The sequence below is a fragment of the Odocoileus virginianus genome, chromosome 4 (assembly GCF_023699985.2).
Source record: "Odocoileus virginianus isolate 20LAN1187 ecotype Illinois chromosome 4, Ovbor_1.2, whole genome shotgun sequence".
Lineage (NCBI taxonomy): Eukaryota > Metazoa > Chordata > Mammalia > Artiodactyla > Cervidae > Odocoileus > Odocoileus virginianus.
This window is the reverse complement of record NC_069677.1, coordinates 67,950,450-67,977,352: the sequence shown is the minus strand read 5'-3', so window position 1 is coordinate 67,977,352 and position 26,903 is coordinate 67,950,450. Positions and strand designations below refer to the sequence as shown.

Sequence of the window (26,903 nt, the reverse complement as noted above, 5' to 3'; positions counted from 1 at the left end):
TTGGCTGGTTCTCATTCACAAGGCTATAAGTTCCCAGGCAGAGGACATCTTGGCCTTCTTCCGTGGCACTCACTACACCTTGGCCCACACTGGACACGTGACATGGTAGGTACTTGACACATAGACAATTGAATGTCAGGCCACACATCTCGAACCCAAGCCTATGCCCCAGGGAGAGACCACATAGTGTAACCTCAGGACTAAACCTGCAGGCATGTAGCTGAATTTTTCACTTCTGCTCTGGGTTGGCATTAAGAGAAGCCAGCTTCAGAAGCCTTCAGAGAAAATGTGAGCACAGTGGGGTTTTGAAGCTTCCTCAAAACATATATCTCAAGCAGAAATCACTTTTATTGGGATGGCTTCGTTTGAAGAAAAGGAAAAGAGACAACACCAAGAGACAGACTCTGCTAACAGAGGTGGGGGTAGCCAGGCATCTCTGTCCCATGCTGTGCAGAAAGGGGGGGACCCTGGTGGCCCCATCATGTCACTCATTCCTAGAGACCAAGATCTGCTCAAGCTTCAGTTCACCTTTTTGAATACTTGCTTGCAGACCACACCCTCCACTCTCATCTCCTGAAACAAAAACAGATTCTTGTTATTGGCCAAAGCAAGGTCACACTTGGGGCTCAGCATGTCCAGGAGCAGGAACTCTGAAAATAATCTGTGACTGCTATTTTTCCTCAAGAGTTGGTCTGAATGAGACAATTCCTTGGAAAGTCAGATGAACTGGGTCAGGGGACATCAGTCTTGGCTATGCCCTCTAGATAGAGCTGGGTGGAGACAGATGTGGCTCAGAGCTGACCAACAGGACCCTCAGATGCCTCCTTCCTCCTACTGCCCTCAAGGAGCCAAAAGGCTTTAAGAACACCAGGCCTAAGCCCAGGTCAGAGACTGTGCACAGATTTGCAAGAATTTAGGGCCAGAAGCAAGGCTCAACCCCCAAAGGGCTCAACAGGTCACTGAGACCAGGGTTGCAAACTGGCATGGTGGTTCTAAGCTCCAGCTGCACGTTGGAGTTACCTAGGGAGTTTGAAAAATGCCTGGGTCCCAGGCTAGACTAGTTATATCAGCATTTCAGTGGTGGAGTCCTGGAATTTTTATATTAAAAGCTCCAAGGTAGTACTAAAATGCAGCAGGGTAGCCCTTACTGAATGTTGCCAGCAAGAACGACAGCACAGTGTTTCTACACCTTTCAAGTTGTTGTTGTTGTTTTTTTTTTTGTAGGAGGCTGGAAATTTGAATATTTATGTAACATCTCCTAATTTTTAAGTTGTTAGCTGAAAAAGTATGAAGTCCATGGATGGCCAAATAAAAGAGGCCTGTGTCCCCTACTTTGTACCTCTGGCAAAAAGTCACAGAACTTTTGAGCTGAAAGGGCTGATGAAGATCACATAACCCACCCTCACTGCTCTGTAGCTGGGGAAATGGAGGCTCAAGAAGGAGACTGGTTCAAGGTCAGGCATTGCAGCCCAGGCTGTAAGCTGCCGCTGAATACGATGTCCTTGTGCCTCTTCTTAGTGCACACATGTCCTGAAGCTCCTACAGACCCTGATCTCGGCAGAAGCCTTTTGTGGTAGGATGGTGTTTTCCAGGTGAGCTTGAGGGAAAGAAAGCACCTCCCAAAAGTACCTGGTGAATCAGATTAGAACCCTGGTCACCTGTATGTGGCTCCTTTCTAAGAACACAGAGTTCCAAGGGAGCAGGAGTGATGTGAGGTCTCTGCTCAGAGGGCAGGTGGTACTTTAGACCCCCAGGCCTAAGGCCTCTACTCTGGGTGTGGATGTGCTTTTTCCCGATAATGATAGCATAGACGCGGCTTTAACCAGCGGTCCCAGGCTGGAGGACAGGGTTGGGAGGGCCCACACCTGAACCAAGAAAGGTTTCTCTCCTGACCTAGACTGTTGAGACTGTGAGCAGATAGGGCAGGGGGTCCTTGGACATAAGAGAAACCATTTTTGACTGAAGCCACTTTGTGATCTAATGCCCACCCTTGAACAGGTCTCAGTAAATAATGATCCTAAGGCAAGTGAAGAAATGCAGGAGTCAAGGAAAAGCAGTCAAAGAATTGTGATAAAACAGAGGCTGAGTTCCTCCTCAAGGGATACACATGATAATCTCTGGGTTCTGAAGGAACTAAAGCCCCCACTCAGGTGAAGGATGGACATTTTCTGAACCCTGTGACTTCAATCAGTTAAAGCTTGGACTCTGTTGACCTTTGCCCCATCTCAGTGCTGAATTCTCCTCTGCTCAAGACCCTTCATGAATACGCATGAGCCCTTGGCTTAAAACTTCCCCAATTTTGCTATTTGGGAAGACATGGCTTTCAGAAAAATGCCCAGTGTTCTTCTTACTTGCTGCAAGGATTAAATCCTTCCTTCTCCCAATCTGTGGCTTGGCTGTATCTTTGACACCCACCAAGAGGTAAACCCAGTTTTGGGGTAACAAGATCATGTCTTGAGAAGCTTAGAGCAGTCACCCTGGTTCTGGCTAGCCACAATTTGGCATGGTGAAAATGGGTGTCATTTGGGAGCACATGTAAGTTCTGTCATCTAGCTGTTACTGGGATGTGAGCCTCCAGGTCTTCTCCAAAATAAGAAACATAACAGTACCTGGCCCATAGGGTTGCTGAGACAATTGAAAGAGATATGGAATGCTAAAAGGCTTGGTTCCACATCTGATGGTTAGCAGATGCACCTCCTCACCTCCCTCTGATTGGACAATTGGGTCAGCCCAGACCTTAAACACATTGCTCTGTTTTTAAAATCACTCAAGCATCTTCTCCAGGGCCTTGGAAGAGAAGTTTCAGAGCAAAGCCAAGGCCCAGACATGGTGCATTCTTCCAAAGTCCACCCAGGCCCCAACATTACCAGGACCTGTGGGGTCCAGCTTGGCTTACTCACCCACCTTCCCGACCTCCAGAACTTACCAGGTGCAGCTCGTCACCCTCAATCCACTGGGTCCAGCCACGTCCCTCCTTCTCGCCCTTCTGCACACACTCGAGCTTGTCCCCATCCCAGCTCACTGTGGTCTGCCGAGCCAAAAAATACAGTTGTCATTTTGAAGCCAGCAGCCCCTGGGCTTTGGGGTAGGGGCAGCCCCAACCTTGAGAATCCAGGGTGCGCTCAAGTCAGTTTCATTAGAGAAATCTACCGCTTTGTGCTCCTTGCCCATCACATGCAAATCAGTTTTAAAATTTACAAACTTTCATAAATGTAAATGGGTAATTGGGAGAGAAAAAGTCACTGGGGTGGGGCTGACAGTGCAAAGGCTAAGAATGGGGCTGGGGCAGGCACAGATGTGGAGCATGCTCAGGAAGCTCCTCAAGAGGGTTCTGTGTCTGGTTCCAGGTTCCAGGGGACCGTGGTGGGGAAAGAGGAGGAAGCAACTTGTCTGCCCTTCCGGTCAGGCCGCCACCCTACCCTATCTTTGAGCTCTCACATGTTCTCTGAGCCTCGTGTGCTACTACAGGTATTGGGTGTGCTGATGGCCAGACAGACAGCAGGAGGAGGCCAAGTCTTTGCACATGGACCTACCCAGAAATACAGAGATGGAAGTGCTGGAATTTAGACAGGAGACAGCCAGAAGCCCATGGTATAGACTGGGACCTGTGTGCAGTGGGTATCTCCTGTATCTGTAGCTACCCACCTCTGGTCCATGTGAGCTCTGCCCTCCCCCCTGGAGAGGTTAGAAACCCATGCATCCCTTCACTGTGAGGCTCTGAGCAAGTCCATCACTTCTCTGAGCCCCAGTGTCCTCATTTGTCACATGAGGTGGCCAGAGGCCATGAACTCAAGAGACCTTGGCTGCACAGAGGTAAGCTTTGAGGATTCCTGTGTTCCTGCCCTGCTCAGCTGGGAAGACGGTTAGCAATTTCCTGAAAAGGATTTGGGAGAGCAGGAGGAATCTGGGAAGTGGGTGTGGAGTGAGGGGTGCACTCCCTACGGGAGGATCACCCCCTTCCTACTCCACCCCTAGTCTCCAGCCTGGGTTTGCTGATCTCTACCGCCCCCTACTGTTGGGATGAAGCCTGCCGTGAGAGGCAGGCACAAAGGGGACAGGTGGAGCCAGTGTGCCCCCTGCTCCGCCCGGGATCAAGCTGCTTTCTGCTCCCGGAGCCCAGAGGGGTAGGGGCATGGGAGGACTTGGGGTGGGAGTGGCTTATTTCCCTGGTCCGGAGATCACTCGGGGCACATGTCCAGCCCCAAGCCAGAGGGAAGGTCCCACCTCCAAGTCAGAGCAGAATGAAGTGAACGTCTGAGAAGCTGGGTGTAGGGTAAGGGCTACCAGTGACCTCAAGCCACAGACAGGATGACCGTTCGCTGAGCACCTTGTGCACACCCAGCCTGTGAAGGGAGGTGGGGACTGAAATCAACTTCAAGGAGCTCCTAGGAACACTTGGCCTCCTCATCAACTGAGCTGCTCTTCACGTTTATTCGGAAGTCTCCCCTGCATACAGAGGGCTCCAGATGCACCCAGACCAACAAAGAACCATGATGCTCAGTTACAAGAGATACACTTCTGTCGCTACTGGAAACATTAGAGCCAAGGAGCAGATTCATAACCTCCATCCTAGAAAATGCAAGAAATGCTCAAAAAAGATCACAGTAATAAAAAGAATATTGTAATCCTGTTCTTCAGAGATAATTACTCTAGCATTTTGGTGCATTTCTGTCCAGTCTTTTTTTCTCTATGTATGAAAGTTGAAGGTGTTAAGTCACTCAGTTTTGTTCCACTCTTTGCGACCCCATGGATTGTAACCTGCCAGGATCTCTAAGTATAATGTTTTTGTTTTTAAAAAAGTGGGCTTCCCAAGTGGTAAAGAACCTGCCTGCCAATGCAGGAGACATAAGATACGCCAGTTCAGGATTGCATCATTCATGGTTTTGTACCTGTTTCTTCATTTAATAGAAGTAATTTTCCACTTTGACAAATATTCTCCATAAGCATTAATTGTTATGTCATATTTAGGAAATGGATACATAATTTGTAAGGCCCAGCCAGCAAAAAATGAAAATGAAGACTCTTTTTTTAAAAATGATTAAGGATGATAAAGGATAGTAAAAGACCTGCCTGCCAACGCGGGAGATGTAAGATCCCTGGGTTGGGAAGATCCCCTGGAGGAAGGCATGGCAATCCACTCCAGTATTCTTGCCTGCAGAATCCCATAGACAGAGGAGCCCAGCAGGCTACAGTTCTGGGGTTGCAAAGAGTCGGACACAACTGAAGCTACTTAGCAAGCATGCAAGAATTTTAAGACAGTGACAGCAAAGCATTAAGCCAAGGGAGCCTGTGGAGCTGCCCTGATCACAGGCCCATGGAAGGCAGTCCTGGCAGTATTTCCTTGTACATGCACACCATTATTTAGCCCGTTACCTATTCTTGGACATTTAGGTTATTTATAATTCTGTGCTGCTATAAATAAGACTTCCGTGTATACAGTTTTGAACAATGTTTTGTTAGAATAAATTCCGAGGCAAAAAAACTTGCATGAAAAAGTGGGCATACTTTTAAGGCTTTTGATAAATATCATCACCTTGATCTCCAGAAAGCTTACACCTGCTTCCCTTCCAACATCAATGTCAAAGAACAAGCATGAAAGAGATGTTCATTAATGGTAAAGCAGGCTTTGCTCCGGTGCTAACACGTTACCCTTTCCAGATCATTTGGCATCTTTTAATAGGGACCATTTGGATATAGATAATAAAAATACCTTATCAAAAGAATGATGGATGGTACAATTTCAGGCTTCATGACAGATCTAGGGATTCAGGGAGTGGAATGTTCTTGGAGTGTAGAGAACTCTTTGTTAGAGCCCTACAAATCAGACCCTCAAAGAGAAGGATCCCAAACACACAAATGCTATGTCAGTTTCCACAGGAGGTACTTTCTCAGCCTAGAATTCCTGTTGACTCTTGACCCTGGGTGAGTTAGACAGAAAAGAGACCTGCTCTCGTCTGTATTGAAGATACAAGAGAGGCTGAACTCAGAGAGGTTAGGTGACATTCTCAGTGTCACCCAGCTAATGAGGAAAAGAACCTGGGCTGGAACATGGGCCTTACATGGCTCAGTGCCCTCTTGTTTCCCAGCCCAGGCAGGACACCCAGCAGACATCTGGTAAATTTTGAGGGGCTGCAGAGAAAACATGGGCATTACGCTAAGACTCTGAGCAGCCCCCAGAAGGAACACCCTTCAGTTCAGCCCAACCATTGCTGGGTGTGGGTGCTGGGAGCCACAGTTGGGTCCTGAAGATCCATGCCCCTATGAGACCACCACAGAGAAGGGGGGACAGTGACATGCCAGGTGGTTATAGCTCAGTGTTGTAGGCGCTGGCGTCAGGGGAAGCACAGAGGCAGTAGGGCCCTTATTCTCGAGGAAATGTGACTAGCTTTCTAAAGTGGGAAGGCATTCCAAACAGTCATTAAGGACAAGCAGGCCAGTGCTGAAGGAGGGGGAGGTGGACAGGGTCATAGCGCTGGACTGTAACTGGGACCGTGGCCTGGAGCATGCCTTTAATGCCTCCAGATGCTGCCTTTGCCCTCACATTGCCCCATGGCCCTGGTCTGCTGGTGGAACACTCACCAAGGGGCCAGGGAGCCTGCTGGGCTGTCCTCTGGGTTAAAGAGGCTGGGAAGCTCAGCTCCTGGTATCTGTCTCCCTCCAATGCTGTATCAGCAAAGAACACATTCCCTGGAGTCAACAGACCTGGATCCTCTGTCCCGAGCTGTGGGGAATGACCTTGGGCAACAGGAGGAACCTCTGAGCCTCAGGGCCCTCATCTACAAAAGAGGGATTCACAGTACCTTCTGTGACAGACTGTTCCATCAGGATCCCCAGTGGCTCATATGATGCTCACGCGCTTAGGAAGCCCCCTCCCACACTGATTCTGGCCTTGGTGGTGTGAGTCGCCTTGGCCAATGGGACAGCAGGAAGCACAAGGCAAGCAGTGCTTTCAGAAGCCCTGGGGGCTCATCGTCTCAGGATCCTCCCCTTTGGGATGGAGCTGCTGTGCTTTAAGGAAGTACAGGCCATTCCACATGGCATCTGGTCCCGTCACTTCATGGCAAATAGATGGGGAAACAGTGGAAACAGTGACAGACTTTATTTTCTCGTGCTCCAAAATCACAGGAGATGGTGACTGCAGCCACGAAATTAAAAGGCGCTTGCTCCTTGGAAGAAAAGTTAGGACCAACCTAGACCAACCTAGTATATTAAAAAGCAGAGACATCACTTTGCCAACAAAGGTCCGTCTAGTCAAGGTTATGGTTTTTCCAGTGGTTATGTATGGATGTGAAAGTTGGACTATAAAGAGAGCTGAGCGCAGAAGAATTGATGCTTTTCAACTGTGGTGTTGGAGAAGACTCTAGAGAGTCCCTTAGACTGCAAGGAGATCCAACCAGTCCATCCTAAAGGAGATCAGCCCTGGGTGTTCTTTGGAAGGACTGATATTGAAGCTGAAGCTCCAATATTTTGGCCACCTGATGTGAAGAACTAACTCACTGGAAAAGACCCTGATGCTGGGAAAGATTGAGGGCAGGAGGAGAAGGGGACAACAGAGGATGAGATGGTTGGATGGCATCACCGACTCAATGGACATGAGTTTGAGTAAACTCTGGGAGTTGGTGATGGACAGGGAGGCCTGTCCTGCTGCAGTCCATGGGGTCGCAAAGAGTCGGACATGAATGAGCAACTGAACTGAACTGAGGCTCTTCTACTGGAGAGATAAGCATGACAAGACTGCATGATAAGCTCCAGAGGATGAGAAAAAGTGATCACCATAGGAGAACTGAGATTCCTCAACAGAGCCTTTAGCTGAATGCAGTCACATGAAGCTGTGAACACCCAATCAATCCACAGAACCATGAGAGTAAATGGTGGCTGTTTTAACGTTTTGGGGTGGTTTGTTATGTGGCTTTGGATAACAACAAGACCCACTTTACTAGTTTATGCTGAGGATGAGAGATAATGTACATAAAATGCATAGGACCTGTGTATGGGGCCCTAGGTAATGGTGATCATGACATTCAGAACTTAGACAAGAGTGGGATTTGCTTGTCAAAGTTGAACAATAACTAAAGCATTTGTTTCTTGTTTCTTTTTTTTTTTTTTAAAGCCTTTCTTTTTAAAGTTGGAGATTAGAGAAGTGATGGACAAGCTAGTTACCATGGCTAAATGTTTTCGAAGTGCCTTCCGTTCCAGAAGACTTGGATCCAAGAAGAGACCCTGCAGGGCTGCCTGCTGACTCGAGTGCCCGGGAGCCCTGTGATGTCTGCTTCCCCTAAAAGTTAATTCGTCTTTGTTTAAGTAGAAGACCTATTTGGAGACTCCCCACTGACAGCTGTGGTGGCTCTGAACATGCGATTGAGTTCTCCCACTTTGCTCTTCCCTGTTCACACTTGGTGGATGTGGATTTTTCTTTTTTAAGCTTTGTATCCTGTGGGAATAAACCAGCCATTTCCCAGAGGAACAGATCTGTCCTAAGAACAGAAAAGGGGTGGGGAGCCAAGGAGGAGGGAGATCATCTACAAACACATGAGAGGACAGAAGGAAAGAATGTTGGGAAATGGGTGGTTAACAAACAATGGTCGCTTGTTTTCTTATGACACAAAACATAGCTTATGATAACAACCTTTCCCGGAACCCAGTGACTTCTTCTGTGACCTCCCTCTGTGGTGAGCAGCCACCTTTGGCACATCAGGCAAAGTCTGGAATGAGGCTCAGCTTGCACTGTGAATGCAGATCTGAAAGGGTCTTTAAGAGGTCATTCAATTCAATTTCCCAGCTTGGACACCCACCATGGCTTTATCCTATAATCAGGGTCTAGTGGGGCACTTTTAGGCAAGAGGATGTTCCTGCTGCTTTTTAAGAGGCACAGAAGGCAGGTGCCAATGAGAGCTGAGGTGGGTATGGTACAGATCATGGAGACAGTATAGTGTCCCCCCCCCCCCACCCGCAGCCCGCACCATGGGCTCTGGGGCCCCACCTTGGAACTGAAGCCCAGACAAGTCAAGGACAAGGGGAACGCATGGCCACCTTCAGCTCCCCTCCCAACAGTAATTCTCACAGGCCATCTGAAGTCTGCAAATGAGCTGTAGCCCAAGGCAGCTGGTCCAACTTTTCTATTAAAAGCTAATAACCCCCAACACTTTGGCCTTGTCAACAGCTTTCCCAGAAACACATGCACCAAAAGATGAGTGAAGACAGTCAGTCCTCTGAAAGGGGACTGCCACTTCAAAAGACATTATCCAGTTCCCCTGACCATTTAGAAACCCAAGCTGGCATGGAGGTGACATAGAAAACTCAGCTCCCACAAGCAGGCTGAGGAAGCTGGTTCTGAGGGTGCCTTGAGGCCCCACACTTCATCTGAGTGACCTGTACTGGGAGTGACAGACCATTCCCACTAAATGGACCCAGTGACCTGGCATGAACCATAGAGAGTGAAATTCAACTTAGCGGCCAAGAATTTGTAATGATCCTTAGAGCCCCAAACATCCACTCCCACAAACAGGGGGGTGATGGATCAGTGGTCCTTCTGCACTCGCCCTCCCAACTCTGGGAGGCCTCTGCTCAGAGGCCTAGGGCTGGACCCAATTGCCTCTGTGGTTCCAAAGCCAAGTCCTAAGAAGGGAGGTCGTGTCCATGACTGGTTCTGCCTGCAAAGGCCAGAACCCTCCAAAGCCTGTGCTCTTTAAATTTAAGGGGAAAATTGAAAATCTAGACAGTGACTAGACACTTTCTATACGTGATGTGAAAGGATAAAAGATACAAATTGGCCATTCCTCCTGGAGTTTGGTGCTTCACCTTTTGAGGGTTTCTGGGACAAGGAGGAGGTTTTTAAGACTCTAATACTGTTAAATATGGAAGTGGGAGGGTGGGAAGGACAGGGAAGGTAAATGAGAACCTGCCAAGTGCTGGGTACGGTGCTGGGAGCTTTACAGTTCAAGCTTTATGGCTGATCAAAATTAGGCTTGTTAAGTAACCCGCCCAAGCCATCTCAGGGTTGGGGGTTAAGCCATCACTTGAACCCATTTCTTTCTGGCTGACTCCACGAGTTCCCCTGCCTGGAAGGCCAGCCTGGGTGATCTTCTGATCCATTACCAGGGGGCTGGCAATGACCTAAAATTACCACATTCAAGGGAAAAGCCAATTCATTCTTAAAGCAGGTTAAAACTAGATTAATAAGACCTTAAAACACGAACAAGTAATTAGGTACATAAAAGCTGTTAGAAGCAACAGCTACAGACCCGTAAAGCCACAGCAGGCCTTCATGGGCATGGACAAATGTGATTCTAATACCATGAAGAAGCCAAGAGCAAATGATAACGTGAATCTTAAGGCAAAACAATAAAATGTTAAATCTTGACAAGTCATTTTAAAAAATCATTAAAAATTCCAGAAAGTACCCAGGATTAATTTTAAAACAACAAACCATTAGAGAGCTCAAGGTCCTGTGAGGCCAAGTTTCTGGGGAAGAGGGAGTGAGGCTGGAGAAAGTTATGGGGTTCCTATGGAACAGGGCTCAGTCATTCCAGGGGCTCGGTACTGAGGATGGCCCGAAGTCTGGACTGGACCCAAGCTCTGCCATGAAGCAGCTCAGCCTGGAGGGAAGGCAGACATCTAACTAGCACCAATGCCACCTGTGTGCTGTTTGCTGGGTACTTCCCGGTGGAACAGCATCCTGTCATTATTGCCATCATCATCATCACCCCCAATCAGGTACTGAATACTCACTGCATGCTGGGCAGGGTATTAAAGTTTGGGTCATATCAACACTTTGGCCACATGATGTGAACAACTGATTCACTGGAAAAGACCCTGATGCTGGGAAAGATTGAGGACAGAAGGAGAAGAGGGCGACAGAGGATGAGATGGTTGGATGGCATCACTGACTCAACGGACCTGACCTTGGGCAAACTTTGGGAGATGGTGAGAGACAGGGAAGTCTGGCATGCTGCAGTCCATGGGATTGCGAAGAGTCAGGCATGACTTGGTGACTAACATATCAGTTTGATTCCCTAAACCTCCTGGGGCAGTGATGCTTCTCCCCAATTTACATATGTGGAGACTGAGGCTTTACGGTCACTCAGTCATTGGGACTTTCCTTGTGGTTAAGAGTCCACCTTCCAATAGAGGGGACATGGATTTGATCTCTGGTCAGGGAACTAAGATCCCACATGCCCTAGAGCAACTAAGTCAGGGCACTACAACTAAAGAGCCCACTCGCTGCCACCAGAGGGCCTAATGAAGCCAAAAATAAATAGATAACTTTTGAAAAAAGGTCCCCCAGTCATGAAGTGGGGAGATGAGGTTTGACCTCAGAGCCTATGCTCTTGGCTACTGGACTCTGCATTTCCTTGATATAAGCTGACCCTTGCATGAACAATAAGGTTTTGCATCACAGCTCTGTGTAATCGAGGGCTTCCCTGGGGGCTCAGACGATAAATAATCTGCCTGCAATGCAGGAGACCGGGGTTCGATTCCTGGGTTGGGAAGAGCCCCTGGAGAAGAGAATGGCTATCCACTCCAGTGTTCTTGCCTGGAGAATCCCATGGACAGAGGAGCCTGGCGGGTTACAGTCTATGGGGTTGCAAAGACTTGGACACGACTGAGTGACTAACAACTGTCACTTTTCTGTGTAAGTGAACAACACTCAGCAAAGATAGGTTGCACACCAGCCTCATATGCTAGAAACAGAAGCATGAAAGATGAAGATTCTGCTCTAAAGAGCTCACAGACTATTGAAGACAGACAGAGAATTCCTGCGGAACAGCAAGTGCTGGTAGAGGCAGGTGACGGTGACTGTGGAAGTGGGAGGGCACCTCATCAGACTCTGAAGTGGAGACAGAGGTCCATCAGGGAAGGCTTCCTGGAGGAGGTGATGCTGGAATCGACACCAAAAAACATCAAGAGTTAGGTTAAGAAACAAAAATTGGAAAAGAGGAACGAGGGAATTTCAGGCTGAGGGAATAGCCTATACAGATGCAGGGAGCTCAGGGGCTGCGTGAGTGAGGCTTCCAAATGGGCTTTGCCTGGCTGGACCCTTCTGGAAAGATACCCCTCAGGGAGACTAACTCTGCACTCCAACCCTAGAATGTACCAGCATCTCTTTTTCCTCACTTTACAACTTTGTGGCTCCAACCCGCCAAATCTGGCACAATGGAAAATCTAAATATTTGCCTATCTGGCAGGCAGGCTGGCTTTACTACTTGGTCAGGTACAAGGAATTGGTCTATTCCCAAGTCCACCTGCAGTTGGGGTGGAGTAAAGGAGGGGCCGTCCTGCCAGAAGGTGCTCAGAGGGGCTCAGAAGGGCAGAACCTGCTCAGGGGAGGCCTCATCTCTTCCATGGGAACTTCTGGCCTCTATTTTCTTGTTTATCTTTCAAAGCAAACAGAAACAAACAATTCCCGGAAGATAAGAGATGATAGCTCAGCAACCAGGGAAGGCAAGCAGGTCAGGACGTCTTGATGAAGAATTCCTTTGAATCTATGATACTTTTATCTACTGCAGGACACCAGCCCCACCTTAGCATCTAGAGCAGAGAAAAACGCACAGTATTGTTTGTTGACTCAACAGTATAAATAAAATGGCGGAAAACATTCTAGGGGTACTCTTGCAAATGAGTAATGAACACCCCTCCCCCCCCTTTTTTTTTTTTAACAGACAAGCTGTCCTAGGCAAGGGGCTTCCCTGGTGGCTTAGATGGTAAAGAATCTGCCTGCAATGCAGAAGACCCGGGTTTGATCCCTGGGTCAGGAAGATCTCCTAGAGAAGGGAATGTCTACCCACTCCAGTACTCTTGCCTGAAGAATTCCATGGACAGAGGAGCCTGGCAGGCTACAGTTCATGGGGTCGCAATGAGTTAGACACGATTGAGTCACTAACACTTTCACTTTTTCATCCTAGGCAATGTGGCTGTTTGTTTTTCCATAGATTGAGTGAGTGAGTGAAGTCGCTTAATTGTGTCCGACTCTTTGCGACCCTATGGATTGTAGCCTACCAGGATCGTCAGTCCATGGAATTTTCCAGGAAAGAATACTGGAGTGGGTTGCCATTTCCTTCTCCAGGGGATCTTCCCAACCCAGGGATTGAACCCAGGTCTCCCGCATTGTAGGCAGAGGCTTTACCATCTGAGCCACCGGGGAATTCCATTTCCGTAGATGAGCCTCACAGAAACAGGTTAGCCATTGGAACAACATGGGCTCTGAGTTTCTGAGGCCTGGAGTGCTTAGGGCCATGCCCAGGGCTACACAGCCAGAATGAGCAGGCGTCACAGTTTCCATCCACTTCTCCCTGCCTCTGAGCCCACAGCCTGCCCATTGCTCCACAGGAACATCTTGCTGCCATGGATGCTATTGCCATTGAACCGGGCAGACTGTGTGTGAGGCTGGTCTAGCCATCAGACAGCAACTTGCCTGACCTAGCTGGGCACTGGTGAGGGACCTAATGATAGCCTTGGACAGAGGCTAGTCTGGACTCCAATCCATCTCCACCTCTTTCTAGCTGGGTGACCCCAGCCATTTACCTTTTGAACACTTTATCTGCAAAAGGGGGCTAATGAGTCCTGCCACAGAACAAAGCCATCAGGAGGAAATGAAACAAGGGTTTGGAAGGACCTGTTTTAGAGCTGGACTCTTCTTAGCTCTCGGCCTTGCCCTCCATGCCCCCTGTTCTCAGTGGGTATAAAGAGGCAGGTGCCCCTGCAGCCCAGCCTCTGCACATGTAACCTGCTAGCTCTTCTCTAAGTGGCCAGGTGTCTCTTCACAAATTCTCTGCAGAATTTGTCTCCCAGAGGACACAATTTACAAAGTGAGAGAGTTGCTGATAACCGGTCCTACTGATGGAGCAGTTGACTGCAGGCTTTCCTGCATCTAATCTTCATTGTGAAGCAGATACCCCTTACTTGATAATTATTCCCATTTCACAGACAAGTGAAGGCATAGGAAGGTGAAGTCACTTGCTAAATGACACCCAATTTGTTAAGCGTCAGAGATGGGACTCCAAAGATGAACTGAACCGATTATGCTGTAGTCGGACTGCCCAGCCCTGCCTTGAAGGGAAATGGACTGTGGACAAGCAAGAGTTTAGAGGAGGGCCAAGAACAGCTACCCTCAGCCTGGAAGCTGCAGATCTTGGCCAGCAGGGCAGCCTCCACTGTCAGGGAGAATGAGATGAAAGCCAAACCTCTCACCTCCCCTACCAATCCCATCCCAGGACACCACAGCTTCCCTGGGAGAAACAGCATTTGAGACTGCAAAAGTCTCACAGAGAAACTAATTCAGAGCCCTCCGTCTTTCTCTGGTAACAACCTGAAGTTAGACAGCCTGGATCTAAATCCCGGCTCCACCAGCTACTCCCTGATCTCAGACAAATGATGTCTATTCATTTCTTAATATTTCCCTCAATTTAGGAAGAATTTTGGCATCTTTATCATAGAATTGTGAGAATTCAAAGACACATTAGCTAGTTTTTAATGGCAAGTAGATCTCGTAGATATGGTCAATGAAGACCACCTATACTGTTTGAGGTTCCACTATTTATATGCTCATTTCATAAACACACTGGAGCTAACTGTGCCAGGCACTGGAGATATAAAAATGTGGGCCCCACTGCTTAGCATCTCAAATGCACTGAGCATCACAGGGGCCCTGGGGCAGCACCTGTGAAGAGGGACAAGGAGGCAACGGGGAGGATGAAGGGGGATGGGGAATCAGGGTGAGGTCTAGGGAGCAGTTAAACTTGGGCTGGTCCTGACCATGAGTAAGTATCCTCCCAGGGAGAGGAAGCAGGGGACTTACCCCAGGGAAGAGTGCAAAGAGGTGCAAAAGAGGATGGTATGTGCAAATGGTGGGATGGGGCTAAGTGAAAGGTGTGAGGCAGGTGTGGGGCTGGATAGGCAAGTGCTGCCATGTTCTGAGGTCCTGAATGCTGTCTGGATTTTGCCCATTAGCCCTGGGGAGACTCTTTGGATTTTGAGCTGGGGAGTAGACACATGATCCAGTTCTCTTTTTATTTTTAAAAATTTTTCTGCCCACTCCATGCAGCATGTGAGATCTTAGTTTCCTGACCAGGTATTGAACCCTTTCACCCTGCATTGGAAGTGCAGAGTCTTAATCACTGGACTGCCAGGGAAATGCCCGTTTCCCTTTTCAGAATGTGAAAGATGGCAGAAGGGAGATCAGTGTGAAGATACTGGAGTAATTAAATGAAATCCTCCATGGAAAGTCCTGAGCCTGGCACATGCTAAGTGTAAGAGATGTTAACTGTTATTATTATTACAGGCAAGAGATACTCAGACGATGGGGAAAGGGGAGAGAGAGATTAAGAAACAGAATCTAGGAACTTGTGGATGGGTTGTCCATAAACATTTTTCATTTATCTTCACAGCAATCACTTTCATGGCTACACAGTGGTCTATGGAATTAAAAGCCCACAGTCACTCTAAATGCCTGCGGTCCCAGGCGTTTAGGGACAATAGCAGGAGGCGGCCTGTTGTGTAAACTACACAAAGTTGGGAGTCAGAGGTCTGAAGTTGAATCCTGGACTATGGTTAACCAGGAGTGTGACCCTGGCAGGATCACGGGTCCCTGTCTGTTAAAAGGAAGAGTACCTCTCAGCTCTAGGGTTGTTGGAGGACTGAATATGTAATACATTATACATCAGGCACTAGGGCAGAGCCTGCAGTAGATAGCCCTCAGAGGGTGGCTCTGATTCTATGGGCCGTTGAGGATTATTACTGCCCAGCTTCTACAAATTCCTTTGTACAAATAGTAATAGATATAGCCTATCTTCTGAATTATTTTCCTGGAATGTAATCCCATAAGTGGGATCTCGGAGTCAAAGAATAAGATAATTTTTCTGACTCATTGCACATTATCAGATGGGATTTTATTCCCCCCGCTCATTTTCTGAGTGCAGAGCCAGTTCTACTGTAAGGCTGGCAAAGACCGATTTTGCAGGCTGGGTTCTCCTCCAGTCCTGACTTCATGTTCTTCACACTCGTCTTGTTTTACACAGTTTTCCCCTAGACTATTCCTATGCTGTCCTTGGACCCTCAGGTCAAGAAAGAAAGGGAGGGAAGAAGGAATCTAAGCTATTTGTACACTAAAGGAAACAAGTAGAGAGTCTTAAGATACTTAACCAAAATAAATGTGCTCTCGTGGTAGAAATTCAGGTGGCATGAGGGGACCCAGGGTTCCTCTTTGAGGACAACGGGTGGTATGTGTTAATGTGTGTGTGTGTGACGCTCTAGCACAACTCCATTTATACAACACAGACAGCTACAAAAATGCTTCCCAGGGAGAAAGCTTTTGTGAATCAGGCACAGTCTCTGCTGTCAGAGGGACTTCTAGTCAACTCCAAGTCATAAAGGAATAAATCCCTGAGCCCAGGTGAGATGTCTGCCAATGTTGATTTCTGGGCAGACTTCCATGGAGAAAGGGGAATCATGTCTACAGCCTCTGGGTGCCTGGAGGGGGTTTCCTAGTTCCAGGTCCTGTGCAGATAGGAGTCTGGGTTCACCTGTGAGGGCCTAGGAATCCTGAGTGACTGAGGTGGTAAACCAGCAAAAAGGAGGCTCCCACACTGAGGGCACATGCACAGGCAGTTTCAGGTGTGTAGACACAGTGTTTAGACCTGTCTATCTGGGACTTGTGGAGGTGGGTACAACAGGGCTGAAGGTGAAGCCCTGGACCACTACCAACACTCTGAGGCTGTCCTTCTCCTCTTCAACCCACACACCAGCCTCTCATGCTGGGCCTGCCTTGGGTGGGCAGCCAGGGAGGTGGAGCTCCCGCTTTGCCTGCAGAGACCCATCTCCAGGTACCACACACCCTCTCTCACCCGCTCAGAGTCCTTGTGGGTTCATCTGCTGCTTGAGATTAGTCAGAAACAAGAGCCCAGCCCTGACAGACCTCCAAGCTTTAGTCAGAGAATAATATTCCAACTCCCACTGTGTACTCACCATACACCAACAATGTGGTAACCACTTAGCTTGCATATAGCACATTGAATTTTGTAAAGTATCTTCCACCTGACATGCTCTTTTAGAACCTTGTCACATCTGCACTGAGATGTGGAGTCCATGTTCCCTTCCTTGGGAAGATGGGTGGGCCTTTGGGACTGCCTGAACCAAGAGAGTATGGCAAAATTCTTTCTATATGACTTCAGAGGCTACGTAGATTATTAGAACGTCATATACTTCTCCTTTATTCTCTTGGCCCCCTTTTTCTTGGAACCCGGTTGCCATGTTGTGAGGAAGCTCAAGGAGCCAGTAGAGAGTGAGTATGAGTGAGCCATCTGGAAAGTGGGCCCTCCAATGCCTCACAGACATGGCACACAGCAGGGATGAGCCTCCCTTTTTGAGCCTTGAACAAACTGCAGATGCATGAAGAAAATAAAGAACTGTTATTGTTTTGGAGTCTTGGAGCACTAAGTTTTGGAGTGGTTTGTTACATAGCAATAGAAATTTGAGATAATTCATCACCACATAGTTTTCACAACCATCCTATCAGTGGTACTAATAATATTTTTGGCTCCTGTTTACAAATGAGGACACTGAGGTCCAAAGAGTTAAGAGTATGTTCCCAAAGGAAACACAGCTGGAGGGTGGACCCAGGATTCAAATCCAGGTCCATCTCAAAGCCAAGACTCCCAGTTGCTCTGCTGTATCCTGCACTTGTCCAGCTGCACACACTGTTGGTATCACTTACTCAGACCCTGAGTCACAAACCATCACGGGCTGCTGCAAGTTTGGTGTCTCCAGGCATCCACATGGACTCGAGTGCATCTCTCCACTTTCACTTAGTCCCCCAAAATGGCCACCCTTAACTCCAGCACACTGAACCATGAAAAGAACATCATCGGAACCTGGGCATGGGCCAGCCCACTTCCTCATTTCTCTTTCTTAGTAGTTATCATAAGCATGGTCTTTGAACCCACAGCATCAGCATCAGTCAGGAATTTGTTAGAAAAGCTCTTGGTTTCTACTCCAGACTTTCTGAATCAGAAAATCTGGATGTGGAGTGAGTTTAAGTTTGAGAACTACTGCTGTAACTCATAGTGGTTCTTAACCTATGATCTGTAGGACTCTATGTCACAAGATGTTTTTAGATGCAATAACAGGAAAACTGCAGAACACTTCAGGGGAAAAAGAAAGGGAACATACTAGCTGGTTCAAGGACGTGAAAAGTCTCGGAATGGTGTTGTATCAGGAGTTCCAGCAGCCCTCCAGTGTTGCGGTTTCTCTCTCCCTCTCTCTTCCTCAATTATTTCTTTTTATCTACTGGCCTCATTTCATTTTTTCCTTCTGTTCAATATCTCCTGCAGCCATGGAAGGTGGCAGGAAACATACGACCGGCCTAGTCACACACACAGTCACGGGACAGGCCACAGGACACTGTCATGGCCCTGGTTTAAGGTGCTTAACCCAGGAGAGATGATGTACTGGGATTTGCAGCTTCACCAGAACCCATGGGTAAGTAGAGGTCCTTCCCACCAAAAAGAAGGTGCTTTTTTGGTTGGGTAGCAGAGCAATGTTGATCAAAAAAACAAACAGTTATAATCCTCCAGTAAACATGTGGCCATCACAAGAACGCTGCCTGTAGTCCAGGGTTTCAGAGGGATTTCCCCCTGCTTGTTGGACATAGTATAGTGGCTTCACAAGGCCCTATTTCCTGTGCTATCACCCTAGTCCTCAGAATGTGCTGTGAGCCAGGTGGAGTGGCAATCACAATGCCCATTTAGCAGTTACGAAAACAGAGGCAGTGTGTTCAGTCACTTAAGGTTGCTTTATTAACTAAGTAAGAGGGGAGGATGAGAGGATTCAAAACCAGATGTCTGACCCTAATACGAGCACTCCTTTCTCCATACCTCCAAGCCTTCTCACCACTCTCATCCAGGTTGTGATGAGGGTCACAATAAGAAATTGAGGTGCTAGGTCCTTAGCAGAGCTCCATGAAAGATTTTGTAATGTATAATGTTGTAAACAGAAAGTCAGAATCCTTCCTCTGCCACCAGCTGACTGAGTGACTTTGGGCAAAAAAAGATTCCTCAGCCGGGAGCCTCAGATTTCCATCTGTAAAGTGGACATAATGATACTTACTAAACAGCATTTGTTGTGGGGACAAAAAGAGAAAAAAGTGCTAAAATCATCAGGGGCAGGCATGGCACTTGGTAAGGATTTAGCACATGTTATTTTCCTTTGTTCCCAACAAAACCCCAAACCTAACAAACAAGTGTGATTCTTGAAAGCTACTTTGTGAATTTTATTTGGGTTGCTTTAATTCTCCTTTTTGCAATCCTGAAAAAGCATGCTGCTGACACTCATTTCAAAGGTCGAAGAACTTTAGCTATGAAAGACACTCCGTGTTTCCTTCCTGGAAAGGACCCAGCCAAATGCTGGGGCCCTGATCTGGGCAGGGGCAGCTCTCAGAAAGCTCTCAAACCCAGTGGCATTCTCAGCTCTGCAGCCCAGGGAGTGAATTCTGCCAGTGACATCGTGTTTTTGTTTTTTTAAAATAAGAATCAAAGAAATTTCTTTAATGAATCAAGAATAGGATCAGAAAGCTGGCAAAATAGTTTAAGCCACACTGTTTACAGAGGTTTGGTAGATACTTAGATGCATGAATGGATGGATGAAAGTAAGTCAAGGAGGGAAGGAAATGAAACATGTAAGTGCTGATATAGAAAGATGTTGAAGAAATATCATTGAGAAAACAATGTGCAAAGAAGTAGACCCTTTCTTCCTTCCCTCCCTTCTTTCTTCCTTTCTTTCTTTTTCTCCTTCTTTCCCTCCCTCCCTCCTCTCTCTCTGTCTCTCTGTTTCTCTGTCTTTTCTGCCTGGGGGGCTTCCCAGAGGGCTCAGTGGTAAAGAATCCACCTGCTAATGCAGGAGATGTGGGTTTGATCCCTGGGTCGGAAAGATCCCCTGGAGAAGGAAATGGAAACCCACTCCAGTATTCTTGCCTGGAAAATCCCATGGACAGAGGAGCCTGGCGGACTATAGTCCATGGGGTTTCAAGAGTCACGACTTAGTTCACTAACAACAATTGACCAATTACCTACTCAATAGCTACAGAGCTACTGGCTTCTATAGTTGAGGAAGATTTTGGAACAGACCAGCCAGAAACAGTACCAGTGATTACCTCTGGGGAGTGGGAACAAGGCTGAGTAAGGAAGGGGCCTTTCCTTTTCAGTCCACTGTCTCCTGTGCTGTTTGAATTCTTTTTTTCCTTTTACAATAAAAACAGACAGCAGCAACAGAAGGCTGGAAGCGGAAGGCAGGCTCTGTGGAAGGGGTCATCCCGAGTTCAAGGCTGGAGGTGGAGGGGAGGCCTCGGCCTGGGAGGAGGAGCCCGCTCCTGAGTGTACAAAGCTGCCATTTCCCCAGGGTCCACGGTGGGATGACAAATGACCCTTCTGCCACCAGCACGCAGAGCCAGGTTCCTGGCTGGGACCCTGGCCGAGGCTCGTCTTCTCCCCACAAAAGCAGCTCATGCCGGGGGAGCTGGAATCAGGAATCGGGTGGTTCTTTGCGCTGAGGGGCTCCTTGGCCCAGGGTGTGGGGAACAGTATTTGAAGTGAAGGAGCACCTTCCTTTTGGCAGGTGCCCCACTCTGCCAAAGCCTCCATCTACTAGATTCAATAAATAATACTGGTTTCAAACTGGGCCTGCAATTTCATTTTAATGGATAAAGGCATGCAGGAGGCGGTGGAGAAAAGCTGTACCCAGGCTTAACACACTTCCACCAAGATGACAGCGCTGACTGCTTGTGGTCATGTAAAGATCTGAACAGAACTGACTGGAAATGTGAGCTGAGTGATCCTGGGCTCCATAGATCTAAGTGCCTCCACCCGTCAGCCTGGGGCGAGACTGCAGAGCCATTTCAGGTGGTTCTGGACATGGCTGTCATGTCCAGAGGGGTCCAGGAATGGGCTAAGCCATCTGGTGGCTTGTGGCCCTCTACACTGGGCCTAAAAAATATCACTGAGTGTTTTCCACTTTTTCTAGAGACACATTACACACAGGTTTCTTTTCTCCAAAGTGGTGGTTCTCAAGGTTTAGTTGCACCAGAACCACTTGGTGGCTTATTGAAGCCCAGATTGTTGGCCTCACTCCCAAAGTTCCTGATCTGGGAGGCCTGGGGTCTGGCTGGAAAATCTGTTTTTCTAACAAGTCCTCACACACTGCTGCTGCTGCTGATCTCAGCTCTGGAAACCACTGCTCTAAGGAATGCAGAAGGCAAACAATGATATATGACTGTTTGATCCTGGACTTCAGGTAATGGGGTGGGCGAGGGCTGGGGTAAAGTGGAAAAGGTCCCATCAACTGGGAGCAACTGTGACCATGTCCCGGGGATCTACATGGCACAGGACTAAAGGGGCACCCAGCCTTTTCAGCAGTCTTGATTCTGTTGGGATATGAACAGCCAGGAATATGGATTTTTCTGTGACATAACAGTCTTTGGCAATCACTGGCAAGTGGCTCTGAAATTTGTCAAACATAGTGCAAGCCAAACAAAACACATCTGCAGGCCGGATTTCATCCTCTGGCTGCTGTTCTAGAAGACAGATAAGGTTCCCAGGGAAAGAGGCAGGAGCAGAGCTCTCTGGGCCCTTTGGGGAGGATGGCAGCCTGACCACACCTCTCCCAGGCTCTCTGGCGCCTATCTGGTCACTTCCAGGCCCCCTACTGGGCCCCAGCACTTCCTTCTTCCCCAGTCACACCCTATACTCGAAGTCTTTGCCGACTGCACCACTTTCCCTGATAAAACCCCTCCCAGCCAGCCCTCCTCTGACCTCTGGGCCTTCTGTGACCTCTGGTTCCCTTTGCCTGAAATGCTTTTCACATCCACCCTAATTCTTACTTGTCCTTCAAGGCTCCCCACAGCTCCAGGAAGCCCTCCTTGACCACTGCCTGCCCTTCGCCCTACCAGCCCTGTATTCCACCCACTGTGCTTCCACCACTGCACTGGGTGGTAAAGGCCTGAGGATGTGTCTGGCCCCTCCACTGGCCTGGGTGCCTTTGTGTTCCCAGGCTGAGCCCAGGGTTGGTGTGGGACAGGTTTGAAATAGCAAGTACCAAGTGCTGTTGGAGAAGACACTTGAGACTCCCTTAGACTGCAAGGAGATCAAACCAAATCTTTTAGGATTGACCCTAAAAGAAATCAACCCTGAATATTCATTGGAAGGACTGATGCTGAAGCTGAATCTCCAATACTGTGGCCATCTGATGCGAAGAACTGACTCATTGGAAAAGACCCTGATGCTGGGAAAGATTGAAAGCAGAAGGGAACGACAGAGGATGAGATGGTTGGATGGCATCACCGACTCAATGGACATGAGTTTGAGCAAGCTCTGGGAGGTGGTGAAGGACAGGGAAGCCTGGTGGGCTGCAATCTATGGAGTCGCAAAGAGTCAGACACACCGAGTGACTGAACAGCAACGATAACAACAAGAGCTATTCTCTTGACCTTGGCTTTGTTCTCATTCCCCTTCTGTTGTCTGCCCACTTCCTGCCTATCCTTCAAGCCACTGCTGAGACTCCACTTTCTGCAGGAACAGCTCCTGACCTCCCAGACCCGGGGGTCTTTCTCTGCCTGTCCCTCTCCATCAGCACACCATCTCAGTATGATTGGCTGCTTTGGTCTGTTGCCTGCATTACACTGAGCTCCAGGAAGGCAGGACTCCCGTGTGATTCATGTCAGTAACACGAGGGCTGCAAAGATAAACACCAATGAAATGCTTGTAGGACCAAGATAGGAATGAACACAACAGGTGAGAAATGAGCTACTCACAATGTGTTGGGAAGAATGTGTTAGAATGAGGCCAGCTGAAGCTGAGAACTGGTTTCCTCCAGCCACAGCTCCTCCTGCTGGGTGCAGAGCACCGGGAGCAGAAAGGACATTATCTTTGGCAACCACCTTGCTCAGGACCCCCGGGGGCCCTGGCCTGGGCCATGTGGGCTCTTGCAGGCAGCTCCCCTCCATTCACAAGCACCAGGCTAGATAGTTGCTATCACTGTATTATCCTGCACCCTCCCCTAGCCATGGCTCTTCCCTGTGGCTGCCCAATCCAACTGGATAGCTGGGAAGGACTTCTCTGCAGTCAGGGGCCAAAGGAAGGCCGGAGCAGAGGGCCGCCCATCTTCTCCATAGGCAACAGCAAGGTAAGTGCCTGCTGTCTACTTGGGAGGGGGCCTCCATGAATCCCAAGACAGCAGACGTGACCGTGGATCCTCACCCAATGTCACTGAGTTTGCCCAGCTGCTGGGCTCCCTGATCTGTTCACCTACCACAGAGCTAATGGCTAAGAAAAGAGGGTGGCCAAACCCCTTCCTCCCTCCCTCCTACCCACCCACCCACCCACCCTGTTACAGTAAGTTGTGACATCACCACCTCCGGAACTCCTTCTGGGATTCATTCTTCTGGTGCTTCCCTTTGTCACCACTGGTCACACTGTGTTCTGACTCTGTGTGCATCTGTCTCTGCTACAAAGACTGTGAGTTCCTGGATATCAGAGATTGTGACATGTTCCACTGGGTCAGACCACATGCAAACCCTCCCTCTGCCACTTACTTAATCCACCAAGGTCACACAACAAGAAATCTTGCCTTGGTTTTCTCGTCTGTAAAATGGGGTTAAAATCAGTGTTGTGAAAATTCAGTGAGTTAATATAAAACTGGAACAGTACTTCAGCACTCGATGAGTACAGGCATACCTTGTTTTATTGCACTTCGAAAACACTGTGGGTTTGTTTTGGCCATGCTGCTGGGCATGTGGGATCTTAGTTCCCCAACAAAGGATTGAACCTGCACCCCCTGCATTGGAAGTGCAGGGTCTTAATCACTGGACCACTCGGAGAGTCCCTGATGATACTGCGCTTTTTAGATTGAAGGTGCATAGCAAATTTGCATCAGACAAGTCTATTGATGCCATTTTTCCAACAGCATTTGCTCACATTTGGTTTCTGTGTCACATTTTGGTAATTCTCCCAGTATTTCACACTTTTTCACTATTTGTTATGGTGATCTGTGATCAGTAATCTTTGACAGTACTATATTGTAAAAAGATTACAACTTACAACTTGCCCAAGGCTCAGATGATGGTGAGCATTTCAGTTAAGGTGTATACACTGCTGTTTACACATAATATAATTGCACATTTAATAAATCACAGTCTAGTATAGTCAAAAGTTTTATATGCACTGGGAAAAGGAAAACTTTGTATGACTCGCTTTATTTCAATGTTCATTTTATTGTTGAGATCTGGGGCTGGACCTGCAGTCTCTCCAAGGTCTGCTTGTATTAACTAGTATTACCAGGTGATCAATAAATGCTTCATACATTAATGGATAAGAGTGGGAATGAAAGCGCAAAGGTAATTAGCCAAGCAAGTATAAGCCAGCACATTCCAGAAGTGGCAGGGACCCAAAATAAACAGAGATGCTTGCTGTGCCTTGTAAGTACCTCAAGAGTAGGCTGGGGACAAGGACTGTTCTCACATTCGGTTCGAGGCAATGAGCCAGGGACCAGTCCTTGGGCAGTGGTCCGACAGGCAGGGCCCCCACTTTATCAAGGCGGACTCTGACTGAAAGTCTCCTTTCCCACTGTGAGCCTCTCTGAGGATTAAGAGGCCTTGGGTGTTTTAGAAGCATGACCTGACATTTCACTACAACCACAGTGTTTTCTCCCACCAGCGGCCTCTCCGAGGATCCGCCTTGCCAGCCACCCCCTCTTCCGCCACAATTCTGAGTGTAATCACTGACTCCTGATCCCCTTCAGATGATTCAAGAAATCAGGAAGGGTGAGTCATCCTGGCCTGGGGCTCTTTATCCCCAGACACTGGCACTCCTTCAACCACAGTCAACCAAAGCCCAGGCACCAGGTTCCGCAAAGGCTACCTACAGAGGAGCTTACCCCAGAGCAGGAGTCTGGGCCTCAAAGTCCCACTTCTTCAATCTCTTCAACCGGGAGCCTCAGTCATTGAGAAATATGGGATTAGTAATCCCTCCTTCACTGTGGAGTCAAACAGCTGGCACAGTGCAGGGCATGGAGTAGCCCCTCAGTGAATGGTGGGAGGGGATAGGGAAGAAGAATGAGGAGAATCTCATCAGTAAGCAAGGCAGGCCCCTAGGTCTGGACCCGACTGTGAGAGTGAGGCAGACAGCACCCTGACCTCCCAGCGACCCCCAGAATGTTGATGGAGGCTCAAGGCTGACCTTCTGGAGGCAGCGTGGTGGCGCTAATTGGGGTCTCCAGGTCACCAACTTCCCACCCTTGTTGACGGGTGGCTTACTCCCCTCCTCCACTGCTGCTCCTTCTGGCCTGGGCTGCGGGGGCATTGACCCATTGTGTAGGTGCTGGCTGCGAGGTTCAAAGGCAGCCAGCCGCCTGGAAGCAGTGGAAGACAGGGAAGGCACTGGCCGGGAGCCAAACCCCAGTTTGGGGATGAGGAGGGACAGGTCAGAAGGCAGAGATCACAGTGCCCTCTGCTCCCTAGAGTGGACTTCATGATCTGCCATGTAGAAAGTTTACTTGAAAAAGGTTGCTTATGTTTTGTTGTTTCTTTCCTCTCTTCTCTCCTTCCTCCCCCAGCCTAAGGTACAGATAGAGTCAACAGATTTGCCTGGAATCCTGCCCAGCCCTGCCCTAGCTGTGCTACTCCAGGCACATCTCTTTGAGACTGCTTCCTCATCTGTAAAATGGGTGTCCTCAGACTTCCCTCAAGGGTTGTGAAGATCGGATGAAGTCAAGCATATAAAGAAAGCATTGGCTCAAAGCCAGGACATGGTAGAGATTCAACAAACCACAGCTTTCCTGTTACTGTCTGGTTAGGATGTAAGGGGAACTTGATGAGTCAGGTGCTGCCTACCTTGGGGGCTGGGAGTGGAACATCTCTGCCCTTCAGAACACAAGGGCCCTTGCTCCCCTCTGGGATCACCCAGCCCCACCTTTGTCAGGAACCCTGGGAAGGAGATGCCCAGGTAAACGCAAAGCCTCACCATGCACTTGCGGTCGTCTATGCCCGTCAGATCCTCCTCAAACTCCTTCCCAACCTGGAAGTCCATGATGTAGTTCCTAAAAGTGCTCAGCGTGCGGATGATCATGTGGTCGCCTTCCTGCACGATCTCTTTGTCTGGCTTCAGCAAGTTGGCGATTTTGCGCAAGGCCACATTGACATCTGCAGGGAGTGCCAGGGTAGAGAGTTGGCTGAAAACATTTGGAGAACTGCTGCCAAGGTAGTGGGGCCCTACGAGCCTGCTTCCCCCACCCCAGGAAAACCACTGGAGTTCCTTGCTCGATTAGCACGGCCTCTGCGTGCAGCTGGGCTGTCCTTTCCTTTCTTTCCTTTTTTCCCACAACAAAGTTTTCTGCCCTATGCTAAACCTTTGAAAACGAGAACTAAGCCCAGCTTTTCTAATGAAATCCTCCACGTCGAGAGCCAAATATCAGACACTGACCACCATGAACCCTAACAACCCCCGTTCGGCAATTCGCAGGTCTCTGGCTCCTGGAGACGCCCGGTCCGCGGCCCGGGTGCTCGGGGCGGCGGCAAGGCCTGACGGAGGCAGGCAGATGGGCGGCTGGCTCGGGAGGGCGCTGGGATCCCACCCTCAGACGTCCGGCCGGGCGCCCGGACAGAGCGCGGCGGGCAGCGCTTACCCAGCGCCCGCAAGTACTCCTCGAAATTCTCGTTGGTCAACATCTTCCAGTACCCGGTGAAGTCGACCGGCATTTCGGAGGGACGACTGGGGCCCGACGGGGACCGAACGGGCCGGAGCAGATCTAGGCAGGCAGTGCGATCTGGGTGGTGGGCGGCCCGGAAATGTGCGTCTCCGGCGGCAGGGGGCTCTTGGGGGCGGCGACAGCTGGATTGCAAGCGCGCACAAAGCCGGCGGGAGGATCCA

The 26,903-nt window shown here is 48.9% G+C and overlaps 1 protein-coding gene across 2 annotated transcripts; it reads right to left on the bottom strand.

Moving 5' to 3' along the window:
- Positions 1 to 330: 330 nt before the first annotated feature.
- RBP1 (retinol binding protein 1) lies at positions 331 to 26,903 on the bottom strand. Of its 2 annotated transcripts, XM_020905087.2 has the most exons (4): positions 26,659 to 26,888; positions 25,998 to 26,176; positions 2,927 to 3,028; positions 331 to 573 (listed from the first exon to the last, which is right to left on the bottom strand). In XM_020905087.2, exons 1-4 carry the CDS (start codon positions 26,729 to 26,731, stop codon positions 520 to 522), a joined length of 408 nt encoding a protein of 135 aa, XP_020760746.1. In that variant the 5' UTR covers positions 26,732 to 26,888; the 3' UTR covers positions 331 to 519. The 2 variants fall into 2 exon arrangements, with proteins under 2 accessions (XP_020760746.1, XP_020760747.1); XM_020905088.2 differs by lacking the exons at positions 331 to 573; positions 2,927 to 3,028 and adding an exon at positions 8,942 to 11,878 and having other exon boundaries at positions 26,659 to 26,903.